At 38.8% G+C, this 16,154-nt stretch overlaps 1 protein-coding gene across 1 annotated transcript; it reads left to right on the forward strand.

Moving 5' to 3' along the window:
* The first annotated feature begins 2,058 nt into the window (after positions 1 to 2,058).
* On the forward strand, positions 2,059 to 13,323 carry LOC127423086 (dual specificity protein phosphatase 3-like). The gene is made up of 3 exons (XM_051667121.1): positions 2,059 to 2,596; positions 6,886 to 7,112; positions 9,106 to 13,323. The coding sequence occupies exons 1-3, from the start codon at positions 2,433 to 2,435 to the stop codon at positions 9,312 to 9,314; spliced, it is 600 nt and encodes a 199-aa protein (XP_051523081.1). The 5' UTR covers positions 2,059 to 2,432; the 3' UTR covers positions 9,315 to 13,323.
* Positions 13,324 to 16,154: the final 2,831 nt, after the last annotated feature.

The raw sequence follows: 16,154 nt of genomic DNA on the forward strand, positions 1-16,154 counted from the left end.
CAGTTTGTTATGGTTCTTCATAGTAAAAGGGAGCCAATCACAACTAATTTAGGGGAAAGGGGAATAACCAATGAAATTTGAGGTTACATACAAAACAATAAGAAACCGCCCCATGACTGACAAAATTAAGATATTCGCACGAGCAAAGGCAGAAGAATGATCTTACTCGCACGAGAGGTTTCCTAGCGCGCGAGAGGTTGTATTGCATGCACAGGACATTTTGTGCGCGCAAGGGTGTAAAACGAGCGCGCGGGTTCTTCTCGTTTCCTCGCGCAGCAATTAACTACCGTGAGTGAACGTCAATAATGCGCACAAGGGTTTAAAACGCGCGCGCGAATTGTACCCGTTTCCTCGCGTGGCTTCAATCTATCGCGCGTGCGAGCGTCAAAAATGCGCACAGATTATTGGCACTGATTTACCGCCATAGGTTATGCGGCGCCTCTATAGCGGGCAGAGAGACAACGCGCGGAGAGCAGAAATAAAAGCGCGTTCTGCGCTAGGGGACACGCTCCGCGCACGTATAAACCTATGCTTACACAATCACTTAGATTAGGAAATACTAGAAAAATTTGACTTTCTTAAAAAAGATCAATACATTAATAATATGAAATGGGCTTAACATTTCACACACACACGTTTTTATATCATTGTGGGAACTCTCCATACACTTCCATGCATTTTATGGATTTTATACAGATCTAACGATAATTTCTATCCCCTAACCACAACCCTACCCCTAAACCTAACCCTCACAGAAACCTTTTTGTATTTTTACATAAAACAATAAAATAAAAAAGGTAGGTGATCTCAGGTTTTACTATCCTTTTGGGGACATTTGGTCCCCACAATGTAGCACACACACAATAAGGCAATGGAGAGTAAACTTAGCAATACTCAAACTCTATTTTAAATGTGACTATGATAAAATACAAGAGAACCACGATTCATTGATAAACGTAAACAATTCTAGCCATAGGATCCACTTCATTTAATCTATTCTGACTGATACAATAGTGGGGAACTGATGTCAGATTTAAGAAGCAGAAAAGCCTACTTTATTAAAGGGATAGATAGGTTACACACAAATAAAACCAGGTTGTTCCACACCCATATGACTTTCATTTTCAGAACCCAAAAAGGCGATGTTGTCTCAATGACAGTCTGTCACCATTCACTGTAGGGGGAAAAAATGCAGTGAATGGTGACTGAGGATTCTACCGAACATTTACTTTCATGTTCAGCTGAAGAAAGAAAGTCAAAGGGGTTTAGAACAACATAAGGGTGAGTAAATGTGGGAAAAAAATAAATTTTTATATTGTGTATGTATGTGTGTATATATATATATATATATGCGCCATCCTGCTGAACATAAATGAAGATTTTAGAATATCTCAGTTCTGTAGGTCCATACAGTGCAAGTGAATGGTGACCAGACCTTTCAAAGCTCCAAAAATCACATAAAGGCAGCATAAAAGTAATCAATTTGTCTCCAGTGGTTAAATCCACAGAAGTGATATGATAGGTGTGGGTGAGAAACAGATTAGTATTGAAATCCTTTTTTGCCATAAATCTGCACTTTCACTTTCCAAAGCATTGCTTCAGAAGACATATTAAACCACTCACCGGTTGTATGGAGTACTTTTATGCTGCCTATGTGATTTTTTTTTAGCTTAAAAGGTCTGGTCACCATTCACTTGCATTATATGGACCTACAGAGTGGAAACATCCTTCTAAAAACCTTCGTTTGTGTTCTGCAGAAAAAAGAAAGTCATAAACATCTGGGATGGCATGAGGGTGAGTAAATGAGAGAATATATTTTTGGGTGAACTATCCCTTTAAGTTTCTGTTACGTGTTCTTCTTTAAAAAGCCACTTGTTGGATTAAAAGAAAAGAAAGAAAAAGAGCTTACTCACTTCCAGTAGCTAAGCCTGCCTGTCATAACATCAATTAACACACAAATCGAACCGTACAGAAAGGGAGGGGTCGACGCTCTATATGAAGTAGACTCGTTTGACAAGAAGCAACACGACCACTGGGCGTTACAAAACGGGGTTCATGTAAAGAATAAGCGTTATGGGCATAGTTTTACGCACGGTAGGAGACAGAAACGCGTGAAATGTTGTCTGCAATGTGTCAGGATTCAGCGAACGAGTGGCGTCCCCTTTAACGTCGCTTTCATTGACTTGTGTATCGGTGCGCTTCGTGTCCCCACCCTCCGCCAGTTCCGTAGTTACGTTACCGATCTCACCGGAGCATCACATCAGACCGCCGGTGGGCGAGTCCGGGTGTGTCTGTCTGACTGTGCGCGCGTGCGTCTTAGGAAAGCACGCATAAAACACCGCGAGGAAAGGAAATAAAATGCAGGAAAATCGAACTCCGTCACATTTGTATTACTAGACACTTGTTTATTGCTCTTGGAAAAGGATTGAAGCATGAAGAAACATAGCCCCGCGAAGGTAGCACTGGAAGTCACCGTACCAGACAACGAGGCGACTGTACAACAACTCAACAAGCTGCTGTCCAACGGCAGCGGTTTCTACAGCCTGCCAGCACAACATTTCAACGAGGTGTTTCCCAAGATTTACATCGGCAATGCGTAAGTTAAATGATCTTACAGTGAGCCTTAAAACTATTGCAAAATGCATCTCATGGCAGGAAAACACTGACTGACAGGTAGGTTTCAGCAACACATCGCCAGCTGGTGGACAAATGTTTTGAATCGTGATGTGGCACATCAGTAAATAAAACCTTTTGTAAATACAAAAGCAAATGAGTCTTTTACGTTGTCCAGGGGCAAAACAAAAACCTGTGAATGGAGAGCGTCACGTCACCTCTCCTCCTCCACCTACGAGAACAATCACGAACCCACAGAAAACTGAGATTCTGACATATAACGCTTTATTATTCGAGAAATAATAAATGGTTGAGTCAGACCGCATGGAAAGCTGTTTTTCTCAAAGACTGTCCTCTATCTATCGGTACCATCTCGTTATCTCGGAGACCACTGGTTACAAAATCCCTTCAGTTCAACCCCAATCACGTGCTCCTTTGTAATATATCACTACCAATGCATATTAAGACCATATATGGGCCCAGCCATACAAAGCACTTTAAGGTGTTACTAAAGGAGTGGTTTGCAAAAGCTTGATGTAGATTGAAGTTTAGAGATAAAATCAGTCTGATTAGTTCTCTAAAATATTTCTACCAGTAGGTTGTTTGTGGCTTCCATCAATAGTTAAAAGGAATAGTTCACCCAAAAATGAAAATTCTCATCATTTATTCACCCTCATGCCATCCCAGATCTGTATGACATTCTTCTGCTGAACACAGAGATTTTTAGAGGAATATCTCAGCTCTGTAGGTCCATACAATGCAAGTGAATGGTGGCCAGAAATGTGATGGTCCAAAAAGCACAAAAAGGCAGTATAAAATAACCCATAAAATTCCAACGGTCAAATTCATATCTTCAGAAGCAATAAGATTGTGAAAAACAAATCTTTTTTATTTTTTTACTATAAATCTCTACTTTCACTTTCACATTCTTCTGTTTTCGGAGATTCACATTCTTTGTGCATATTGCCACCTACATGGCAGGGAGGAGAATTTATAGTAAAAAAAAAAAAAATGTTTTTCCTCACCCACACCTATCATATCACTTCTGAAGATATGGATTTAACCACTGGAGTCATATGGATTACTTTTATGCTTCCTTTAAGTGCTTTTTGGACCTGAGTTCTGGCCATCATCAATTTGCATTGTATAGACCAACAAATCGGAGATATTCTTCTCAATACCTTCATTTGTGTTCAGCAAAAGAAAGAAAGTCATACATATCTGGGATGACATGAGGGTAAGTATTGAGGGAATTTTCATTTTTGGGTGAACTATCCCTAAAATTATATTTTAAGTGGAGTAGGCAAAATTTTTTTTGCTTTAATTTTCATTGAGGATTTTAGCAACAAACCTCCATCTCTCTTCACACAAGCAGCTTATGGATATAAACAATCAATTTATGAATTATCATTCCTGTGACACTTCTCTTTAATAAATAAGATCACATAAGCATTAGTGTGTTGGATAACTCAACAAGCACATTATCTCTAACAATAAATCAATTTGAGCATAAAACCAGAGTCTGATGTGCCTGGTTTAGTCTGTGCTTTCACAAGCAGCAGGAATTTACATACTGTATGGTCATTTGTAGATATTGAGAGAGAGAAAAAAAAAAAAAAAAAAAATTATTTAATTCACTGAGCTGTTAAGGTAGTGACAATTTAAATTATCTTTAGCACCCAGGTTATTAGCTTAAATTCTAATATTATACAAGTATAATGTTTAAGAAAGATTAAGCATGCATAGAAATACATTTGTTTCCCATCTAGATAGTTAAAAGTAATTTAATGTCCACATTGTGGTCCAGCAACAGATCAGTGCAAGTGGTTGTGTAGAGTAGATTAATAAACTGAATACAGATATATAATGAGATTATTTTTCAGTTAGTGTTATGATTGTTGTATATAAATCTAAATTATACTGTCTATAGGAATAAAAAGTAATCTCATATAATAGAAAATGTCTTTGAATTTCTGCAAGTTAGTGATAATGCTTTCAACATTAGTAAATCACTGTTTCTGTTGAAAACTAGTAATAATGATCAGTTCATCATAAATGGGTTCTGTTGAATTTGTGAAGTTGAGACTTCCAGAACTACATTGACTATTTAATGTATGTACTGTAATAGTACATGATGGGGCACTCACTTCATAGCACACCTCTCTTTGTAAGACTTACATTAATAATGCATGTGAAGGGACTGCAGTGAACAGAGTGCAGGACAGGTGAACAAAATGCAAAGCAAACACTTTCTCTCTTTCGCTCTCCTTTTATACACACATGCACAAACACAGTGAGAAATATGACCGCAATCTGCAATGGCTCCATATAGACAGAATCTTGCTGGTTAGGGGGAAGAGTTTGAATTATGGTTCTTGGACAGCGCATCGGAGCCCATCACTTCATCACCACTGAAGATCTCTGGCTGCAGGCAGAAACCGAGACTGATGGGCCACTACATCCTCCAGTTATAAACCAAAAGGGCTGCAGCCTTTATCTTTATTTGGGTTGTACAGGGGTGTTTTGCATCTTTTTCTGGTACAGCAGGTGAAATACTCTCTCATTGCAATTAGGCTATTAGACTCATGTTATTTTTAGGTGTGTTAAAGAGAGAGTTCACCCAGAAATAAGTATTCTGTTATTATTACTTACCCTCATGTGGTTCCAAACCCATATGACTTCTGTCTTTCTTGGAACACTAACTAGAGATGTTAACAAAATGTTTGAACTCAGTCACCAGTCATTTTCATTGCATCTTTTTCCATAAAATGAATGGTGACTGAGGCTGTGAGTTACTAACATTCTTCCTAACATCTCACTTTGTGTTCCACGGAAGTCATATGGGTTTGGATCAACATAAGGGTTATTGATGAAACAATTCTCATTTTTGGATGAACTATGCCTTTAAATGTAGAAGGTAATGTTTGTATATGCATTCTCCTTTACCCATTTATACACTTATATGTCTATGGTATAATCACAAGGGATGGAGCGGAGCGAGTGGACGAGAGACGTAGATTTTTAGCAGAAAAAGAAGTTCCACTTGCTTTAGCAAAACAGAGACAATGCAACTACATGCAGAGCACTGCTCAGCTCTCTTCTCTCTTTGCCTCTCTTGTTCTTTCTCTGTGGACTCATAGTCCTATTTTTGGGCACTACGTTGGATGCCTATGGCTCTTTGTATGCCTCTGGGCGGCAGCCAAGATCATCTTTGTGTGTCTGTTCTGGTTTAGAACACTGTTGTCCCCAGGGGCCCTCTAACACATGCCAACATCTCTGCCAACTAAAAGCAACTCCACAATTCACTTCAATCAAGCTCAAAGTAGACACACAAATAGCAGACAGACCCAGGGACAAGGGTTCTGGGTGGGGATGGAAGGGTCTTGGGTTTGTTGGAACTATGAATCATGAATGCACAGATTGCCACCGTTTATCACAAACACATAAAACATGTACACAACATTGGGTATTATGTGATTATTTTTTAGGTGTATGACTACAAGGTATTCAGCGGTGATGAAAAACAACAAGAGGAAAGTTAATTCATTTAAATAACAACCACTCAAAACACCCTAGCTACTAAGTGTTTCTATCTATCTAGCTACACTCACTGAGCACTTTATTAGGAACACTATGTCCTAATAAAGTGCCAGACGTGGTCTTCTGCTGTTGTAGCCCATACGCCTCAAGGTTCAACATGTTGTGCATTCAGAGATGCTATTCTGTTCACTACAATTGTACAGAGGGGTTATCCGAGTTACCGTAGACTTTGTCTGCTCGAACCAGTCTGGCCATTCTCCATTGACCTCTTTCATCAACAAGGTGTTTCTGTCCGCAGAACTGCTGCTCACTGGATGTTTTTTTTTGTTTTTGCACCAACAATCATGCTATGGTCTAAATCACATTTTATCTCCATTCTGATGGTTGATGTAAACATTAACTGAAGCTCCTGACCCATTTTATGCACTGCACTGCTGCCACACGATTTGCTGATTAGATAATTGCATGAATAAGTAGGTGTACATGTGTTCCTAATAAAGTGCTCAGTGCGTCCATCTGTCCGATCTAACGTCAAGGATCTTTAACATTTTTTTAAACTTTCAGACAAGGCTTTGTCAAGCCAACATCAAAATGAGTCTTGATATCAATTTTATTATACTTTAAGAGTTTAAAAACCTGCTTGTTCAATCTGTGAGATTTGGGTATAAGACATACAAAATTGGTTTGTTTGGTCCAGGTGAGTCTAACATGTGCTTTGGTTCTACTCCCTAGGTTTGTGGCTCAGAATGTGATGCGTCTACAGCGGCTGGGTGTGACACACATACTAAATGTCGCTGAGGGAAACTCTTTCATGCACGTGAACACCAACGCAGAGTTCTATGCAGGAACTGGGATTACGTACCATGGCATAAAGGCCAATGACACTGAGCAGTTCAACATCAGTGCCTTTTTTGAGGAAGCGTCAGACTTTATCGATAAGGCTCTGGCACATGGAAAAGGTCGGCTGCACTCCTTCACTCTCTTTTTAAAAACGGCTTTATTTCGTTTTATCAGGCACCCACTTTAGACCTAAATATAGCATTCAATATTCAGCATTTCCAGTTCACTGAAAAGATTAGACAAGAAGCCTCTTCCAGAATATTACAGAAAGCTTTTTCATTCCATGTGAAACAACAAAGCTTCTTGATAATTTATGAAGTATTAAGCCAACAAAGTGACTTCGCAGAGTTAAGATAAAAACTATGCTGAGGCATTGCAATCTGCATGTTCATAGCTTGACCTTTCTCTAACAAGCCAAGCTACTTCTTTTCACACAAACCCTTTTACGATATGCCAGCATTCTTAAATGTATCAAAGTGTTTATAGCTCAGCTTAATGCTGAGCTTACAAAAACAACAAACAAAAGGGGGTTTATTGGAATATTTTCTGTATCCAATCTCATGCATTACATACCAGGGTCAGTTAAATACCCAGGATAGTAATGTATCCCAAAGTGAATCTGGCAGTCCCAACACACAGTTTTTTTGTCGATTTCTCACACCAGTCCTGCTTTTAATTGGTGCATTTAAATCATCTTTTATGGCATGGATTTTATGCCATCACTAACACAGAGGAGCAATTATAAAGCATCTTAATTGCACGTCATTTTGGCAGCAGGAGCCTAGGAAGCAGTAAATAAGATGCCAAGCCTGGGTTGAGGGAGAACACTAATCTTTTCACTGAGAGCTTAAGCTGAAACAAAACCTCTAGTCTAGAATATATGCTACCACTTTGCAGCCTAGTAGAGCTCAGCTGAGACATTTGCGACAGTCATGCTTACAGTGGGCTTGATGTCATCTGGTGCATTTGCAGGCAGAATCACAATGAGCGGAGGGATTGATGACGAGCTGAGTGTTCCCGCTGCCTCTGAGTCACACCGAATCTGTCTTAAAGATAGGCTCTGCATTGATCCACCGGCAGCAGTGTTTTGGGAATCATTAAAGGTTACATCCTAGACACATAAACAGCACACACTCATGGGAGAGAAGCAGCAAGTGGGGCTGTGGGTGGAGGAGGGATCAGGTTTCAGATGCTTTGCAGCATCTGCCAAATAAGCACAGCAGAGTCTGGCAAGGTGAACTTCTCCAGGAGACTGTGCAGGTCAATAATGAATGTGTACGTATATGCCTGCATGTTTGAGGGAGGGTTGGACAGTTGAAACAGATTGTAGAGGATTTGTAATAGGGATGGGTCATAATGGTCGACTAATTGTCCAACAACTTGATTAGTGAGGTCAATTATTTCATCTAGATTTTTTCATATTTTTTATGTTTGATATATTTTGTGACGGTTCATTTATTAACATGCTGTTAGCATGCTGTGCTTCAGCTGTTGAAAAGTTTGTACCGAAGGTAAAACCCTCTTGGAAAAGATGCATCCACTTTAAAGCTCAACCACTAGAGTCAAACACATTCCAACGTGCTCGTTGCATCGCAACTCCTGCTATTTTTTGTGCCCCATCATGAGCGTTGCATTTTTAAAACAGTGTGTTACATTAAATGTAGTCAAACTTTTAAAAATGCATCTCAAGACCCGTGTTCTGTTCCATTCTGTTGCACTACATATAGTTGGTTTTGAACAAAAGAATGTGCATTATGAAAACGCCCTCCACCAACTTCCAAGAAACGCATCCGATCAGGGTCCGGTGAAGCTGAAACCAACCTAATTATACAGGCATTCTATAAGTCCGATTAGTTGACATAGTTGTTCAAACAACCCAACAACATAAATTTTGAAAATATTTAGTTTTGCACATCCATATTTGTGATGAGGTAGACAGACCAGTTGTCGTTTATTGTATCCTTAAAGCTGGTCTTGATGTTTCTGGACAAGAGAGGCCCCAACACATGCACCATCAATTTCCATGCCCTCTTACGAAGCTCACTGTCTCAGTTAGTGCTGCAAACTCGGCCTCTTTCTTTAACCTTTCTTTCTTTCATATTTCTCTTTTAGGAAAGGTGTATGTTCACTGCCGTGAGGGCTACAGCCGTTCGCCCACTATTGTTATCGCTTACCTAATGCTGCGCCACAAGATGGATGTACGAGTTGCCACAGCTACAGTAAGACACAAGAGAGAGATTGGCCCCAATGATGGATTCCTGTGCCAGCTATGCCAACTCAATGAAAAGCTGGCAAAGGAAGGCAAGTTGAAGACCAAATGAAAGAATGCCTCTATGTGCTCTACCCCTCCACAGAGGGAATTATCTCTCTAAATATTAACACAAAAGCAGGTGCACACGGTCAAAACGAGTGTGCACATGCAATATTTCCCCAAAAGGCTGTCCTAGTGTATTAAATATTTATGCATACACGGTATGATCAAACAGAGCATATGCATGGAGGTATACAGTGTATTTAAACACACATACATACACCCAAAGTGTTGTCCTGAATAATTACTCCTGCTTCCAGCTGGCTGGTAAAGGGAAATCTACTGGCATATCTGAATACTTAAGGCTGTAGAAAGAGCAAGGGCAGCATTTTATATGTCATAACATTTTTGTGTGCATCATTTCCCATTAGTGACTATTTCTCACTAGAGCTGAAAGCATTCCAATAGCCAAATGTTTGTATATTTCACAAATTCAACTTTTGGAGCATAACAGCCCAACTGTCATCTGTTAAGATTGTAAAGTAGAGCACAATCATTCAGTGGGCTCGTATTGCCAGAAATATTACAAATGTTTATCCCATTCCAATTTGTATGTGGAAGAATATGATATTTAGGTTAAAAAAAGCATGACAGTTTACCTTTTGCAACCCATTTATAGAAACCTATAGCCAGATTTTTGATGGCTGTACAGAATTTTAAATCAGGAATAAACAGAAGTTGTGTATCAGTAAATGCACTCAACGCATTCACTCAATAAACAAGAAGAGATAAATTAACATTCCATGTTGTACTGATACAATCAACCAGATATATTTACAACTAGCCATCCACATGTTGTAGCTCTGATTCAACAGACTCTACAAACAGGTTCAACCCGGTTCTATGCAGCAGCCATAATGCACCAGCCCCATTAGATCTTTTTCTCGGTAATGATATGGTCTTGCCACTGTCTCTCACTGCCAGTCTAATGCCACACATTTTGTTCGCCATTATGTATATCAGCCTTGATCAGAGAGACACGTCCAATAGTTGGTGAGCCTACCAACTGCCTAATGATAGTGCCCTTAAACAAGATTTGTGCATTACCTACAGGAAATCACAATGTTTAGTGCCCCCTCAAATGGCTAGTTCAAACAGTGCATCTGTGATGTCTGTTGTCCAAGAGATCTAATTAAGGCATAGAAGTATATGATATTTAAGGGTAGCTGGCGTAAATTTGGCATGTTAGAGAATAAAATAAGGTTTACATCGTTCCTTGGGCTCAGTATTGTAAAAGGGGTGATTTGTCCCCCCAATCATGCATCTGTCCTCGTTTTATATATATTTCTTGGGGGTTGGGGGGAGGTATTATGACCTTTAAGGTGGGCAACTGTATATGTCATCTTTTTATTATTTTTCTTGATTTGGTCCCCATTATTCGTCTTTCGGTGTTGGTCCAGGGGGCATCAGAAGTTTCTGGGGGTGCTCAAGGAAAATCTAGGGGGGCAATGCCTTCCTTAGACCCGGCCATGATTACGACATGCATCAATCACTACGTCAGTGTATTACTGCATGATAATAAAGCAAAAAAAGTAAAAGAGGAAAAATAAATTGCTAAAAACCAGCGCACCATTTCTCTTAATTATATTTGCATTTAATCTAAGAGCAAAGATGATGTTTAGAGCAGAGTTCTCAGTTATTTTCAACATTTCTTCTCTGACAGTTATTTCCTTTTTAAGCCATATATAACCAAGTTTAAACTCTTGTTTTAACGCAGCTATTGATTGATAGGTTAGTGGCTGGTGCTTTGCTGCTTTTCGAAAGCATTTGAAAGGGTGAGCGTTCACACTACGAGCCCAATGTGGTCACATTCATCTTTGACCACTTTTGAACACCTACAATTGTGGCTGAAGAAGACAATTCTCAATACGTTTTGGACCATGTATTTAGCGTCGTCCTGCTTCAAATTGATTGTCCAAAATGCTGTCAGTCCATTAAATTTTTTTAATCGCATACGGTTTTTTGTAGTTAATCGCAATTAATTGCAGATTTTGAAATCAAGCGTTAATCACGATTAAGAAAAATTTACCCGTTAAACCTTTAAACATTAACGCATGAATTCTGACAGCTCTAATCTTAATACCAGTTGTTAACAGGCCTTAGTCATGTTGCGAGTTTGTGCTGCCCCATCCCTCATGACTGGATCACACAAAACATTTGGGCTAAAATGCCTGTTAAGATGATACAATCTGTTAAGATTAGACTGAAATGATCTGGGACCTTGTTAAAAATAAACTTGTTTCTAACATTGGAATCCTTCAGAAGAATATGCAGAGCTGCAGGTGCTACACCCTGCCAGGAACGGTTTGGTGGACTTTCCCACATTATCCTTTTGTTATTAGTTTTCTTGTGTTTAGGAATAATAATATATGTTCTACTTTCTACCCATTGCGTCACCATGACTGGGTGGTTCAAGTTTCCGAACACTGAATAGGCATTGTTGACAAACATATGTTAATGTTTTCAGGTTTTTGCCATTTTTGCAGCCTTGTTTCAATAAATGGTCTTTTTGGTCTGAGGAAGGTTTGAATTCTGAAAGGTACAGTTTGTTTTCATAGTACAGGTAACAATTTTAGAGTATTTCATAAGATCAAAATTTTTATTTCTCATGATATGACCCCTTTAAAAGGAAAACCAGTATCACTGCGTTTAGAATAAATGCATGTAACAGATTTGGCTTTTTGAATTCATTTTACTCATCAAATTTGATTGATCCAATAATAAGGGCCCTTGGGTCTCTGCCTAGTTCTGACTGATGGAGGGTTTTCCAATATCACTGAAAATACTATAGTACAAATACAAGACTAGATTATAACACAAAGCACTACTTATGCCTCTTTTTTTTTTAAATTTTTTTTTTTATATATTTCTATATTCCAGCTATATACTTGTATATACGTATTTAGATGTTGACATATATGAATGTATACTAACTTTCCATAATATTTGTGTATGACCAGTATATAATAACAATAGAAATCTATTGTAGTCAACATTCACTTTATTTTATAATACCATAAGGACTGTACAGGCCATGGCAAATTTACCCAAAGACACCAGTTTTGTTTTATACACACAATTGTTTGTTGAAAGCTTTTATATTCTTGTTTTCTTTTCACTGTGATGGAGAGTGGCATAGTTTGCTATATTTTTGCTTCATGAAATCATTCGCATTGTATTAGAGGATCAAAGTCTGTTTTTACAGCTAACACTGTTGCAGGCTACCTTACAGCATCCTAGAAGCAAATTAGCAATTGAGTTTTTATTATATATATATATATATATATATATATATATATATATATATATATACTTAAAATTGACAAGTAAACACCTATATGTAACAAAGCATTCAAGCTATAAACATTCCTTTACTATAATCTGGAGACCTAGGCTTTATACAACCTAACCAACTGTAGCTATGGAAACCTGTGTGCCCTCACAAAAAGGTGAACCAATGAAGATGGACTGCGCTAATCAAACTATGGGATTTATCTATCAGTCATTAACAGATGGCTGAACTGAAATCTGCCTGTGCTTTACAAGTGTTTAGCAGCAACTTTTATCCTCAAAAAGAAACAATTCCACATTCTAAATAATCATATTTTAAAATTCCATATGCCAGTGAGAAGGCTCAACATAAAGATGTGTTTGCTGGCCTCATTGGCTTTTATGCTTCAGATGAAAACACACCCTTTTGTGATAATAGATTCGTGGAGGGAGAAACACTGCCATCTGCTGTTGATAACCCTGTGTGGTTTGCACAAACTCTCCTGCTATGTATTGCCTTTTATTTGTATGTATTTATCAGATTATATGTTATACACTGTATAGAAATTGTAAGCAAAAATGTAATCATACTGGGATGATTAAATGAAAATGACTGGTTGTTCTACTATATGGCTTAATGATGTCAATAGCATATATAACAATGAATCACAATGCTGCTGCTTGGTCATTTTGTATTTATGTCCCATTATCAATATATACACTTTTTTTTTTTTTTTTTTTTTTTTAAACTTTATATATATATATATATATATGATAAGGATGTCAAGAAATCACTACCTAAGACTGAAGATGTAAACTTAAAAGCTGAAATGCAAAGTTATGCTTGAAACGCTTGATTAGTCAAAACCACTTTTAAATATCAAAAGTGACTCATTCTCATTTTGGGCAACAGTGCACATTTTTGTAAAGAAAAAATTATTTTGTCCAAACATACAAGCACATTGCTGCATTTATTTTTGCACATACACATACTGTAGGCCAATACTCACTTGCTTAAACACAGCTGACTACATGTAACTATATATTGTCCGTGTGCCGTCTCTTACTCCTGTTGTGTTGTTACTGTAATGTGATATTGTAAAGGACTGACCACTTGTTTGTTGTAAAGACATGGAAACATCAGCAGTTACAAATTTGTCAGGAGAGTTTTGCACAAGTGTACACACTCTCCAATTATATTTACACATTGCCTGATTTGGCTTTAATCTGACTTAAACAGGAAAGGACTTACAGAGTGCTTTAAATGGAGATGGTCAAATGAATGCGTTCACATGACACAGGCTGTCCAAACATCCCACCTTAAAGCCTTATCCTGAAGATGGATTCTATATTTTTGATTCATGTCTTCACTTCACAAAGCAAGGTGTACAGATTCTTTTTTGAGACACTTTTTTGAAGTGCACTTGATTAAATCACAGTGTTATGTTTCTAACAATATAATTCTTTTCTTTCTTTTATGATGTCAGAAAATAAATGGCTAATATTAAAATACTGTGCATTATTTCTTTAAGGTTTATTCAACTAGGTTATAACTGCATCAAAAAGTATTCTTATACTTCTTATTTCTTTATCTTATTTTCCCCCATCCATTTTTCCTTCTACTCTCTTGTATCTCTAAAATACAAAGACAGAAAAAAACAACATTCATGTTGCATTTCATTGTCTCCTATTGCTCAATACAATAATGAATTATTATTTTTGCATTTCATCCCAGACTGAAAGAATCATGAGAGGGACTCATTTCTCATGTACTAGGGAAGTTTGCATGACAATGCACCATTAGTTCCCCTTGTGTGTTGCAAGCAGTCAATTTATGTGGTTCTCTGTGGTCTTTGATTACAACAGAATGGAGCACATGAAAAAGCATCCACTATCAATCAAATCACTTTTATTGTCACACAACCATATACACAAGTGCGATAGTGTGTGAAATTCTTGGGTGCAGTTCCGAGCAACATAGCAGTCATGACAGTGATGATACATATACCAATTTACAACAAACTTCAGATTTACACAACCCAATTTAAAATCTAATATACACATAATTACACACAACACAATATACAAATAATAACATACAATGTACATTATACAATACACACAATATAGAATACACATTATACAATAATGAAAAAAAATAGTATATATAGTATATATAAAATGTACAGTAGGTTGTATTGTACTGTATTGACATTCAGGCTGTCGGTTGATAGTCAGTTGCCAGTGTGTTGTTAAGAGAGAATATATTTATAACATTCCAGTGTGAGATATAAGATTAATAAAGTTCAGTGCTGATGTATTTTAATCGTGAGAGATCAAGAGTTCAAAAGTCTGATTGCTTGGGGGAAGAAGCTGTCATGAAGTTGGCTGGTGCGGGTCCTGATGCTGCGATACCACCTGCCTGATGGTAGCAGTGAGAGCAGCCCATGGCTCGGGTGGCTGGAGTCTCTGATGATCCTCTGAGCTTTTTTCACACATCGCCTGGTATATATGTCCTGGAGGGAGGGAAGCTCACCTCCGATGATGTGTCTGGCAGTTCGCTCCACCCTTTGCAGGGCTTTGCGGTTGTGGGCGGTGCTATTGCCATACCAGGCAGTGATGCAGCCAGTCAGGATGCTCTCTACAATGCTGGTGTAGAAGCTTGTGAGGATGTGGCGGTTCATTCTAAACTTCCTCAGCCGTCTCAGGAAGAAGAGGCGCTGATGAGCCTTCTTCACAACGGCCTCAGTGTGGACGGACCATGTGAGTTCCTCAGTGATGTGGACACCCAGGAACTTGAAGCTGCTGACTCTCTCCACTGGTGCTCCATTGATGGTGATGGGGCTGTGTTCTCTTTCTCTTCTCCTGAAGTCCACCACAAGCTCCTTTGTCTTACTGACGTTGAGGGAGAGGTTGTGCTCCTGACACCAGTGTGTCAGATTGTGCACCTCCTCTCTGTAGGCTGTTTCATCATTGTCAGTGATCAGACCTACCACCATCGTATCATCAGCAAACTTAATGATTGCATTGGAGCTGTGTGTTGCCACACAGTCATGTGTGTACAGGAAGTACAGGAGTGGACTGAGAACACAGCCCTGCGGGGCTCCAGTGTTGAGGGTCAGTGATGAGGAGATGCTGCTGCCCATTCTAACCACCTGGCATCTGCTTGACAGGAAGTCCAGGATCCAGCTGCACAGCGAGCTGTTTAAGCCCAGAGCCCGGAGTTTCTCATCAAGCTTGGAGGGCACTAAGGTGTTGAATGCTGAGCTGTAGTCTACAAACAGCATTCTCACATAAGAGTTCCTTTTTTCCAGGTGGGAGAGAACAGTGTGTATTGTATATGCAATGGTATCATCAGTGGAGCGGTTGTTGCGGTAAGCAAACTGCAATGGGTCCAGTGATGGAGGCAGCACAGAGCAGATGTAATCTCTGATTAGTCTCTCAAAGCATTTGCTGATGATGGGGGTCAGAGCAACAGGACGCCAGTCATGTAAGCAAGTGATTTTGGATTGCTTTGGTACAGGCACAATGGTGGATGTTTTAAAGCATGTGGGGTCTACAGACAAGGAGAGGGAAAGGT

The sequence above is a fragment of the Myxocyprinus asiaticus genome, chromosome 32 (assembly GCF_019703515.2).
Source record: "Myxocyprinus asiaticus isolate MX2 ecotype Aquarium Trade chromosome 32, UBuf_Myxa_2, whole genome shotgun sequence".
Lineage (NCBI taxonomy): Eukaryota > Metazoa > Chordata > Actinopteri > Cypriniformes > Catostomidae > Myxocyprinus > Myxocyprinus asiaticus.

What these genes read in the sequence shown, in the direction of transcription:
- LOC127423086 (XM_051667121.1), top strand. Translation starts at nt 2,433, where the DNA reads ATGAAGAAACATAGCCCCGCGAAGGTAGCACTGGAAGTCACCGTACCA. An exon ending in AAGATTTACATCGGCAATGC is followed by an intron (nt 2,597 to 6,885) that starts GTAAGTTAAATG and finishes TCTACTCCCTAG; the next exon opens with GTTTGTGGCTCAGAATGTGA. An exon ending in GGCTCTGGCACATGGAAAAG is followed by an intron (nt 7,113 to 9,105) that starts GTCGGCTGCACT and finishes TTTCTCTTTTAG; the next exon opens with GAAAGGTGTATGTTCACTGC.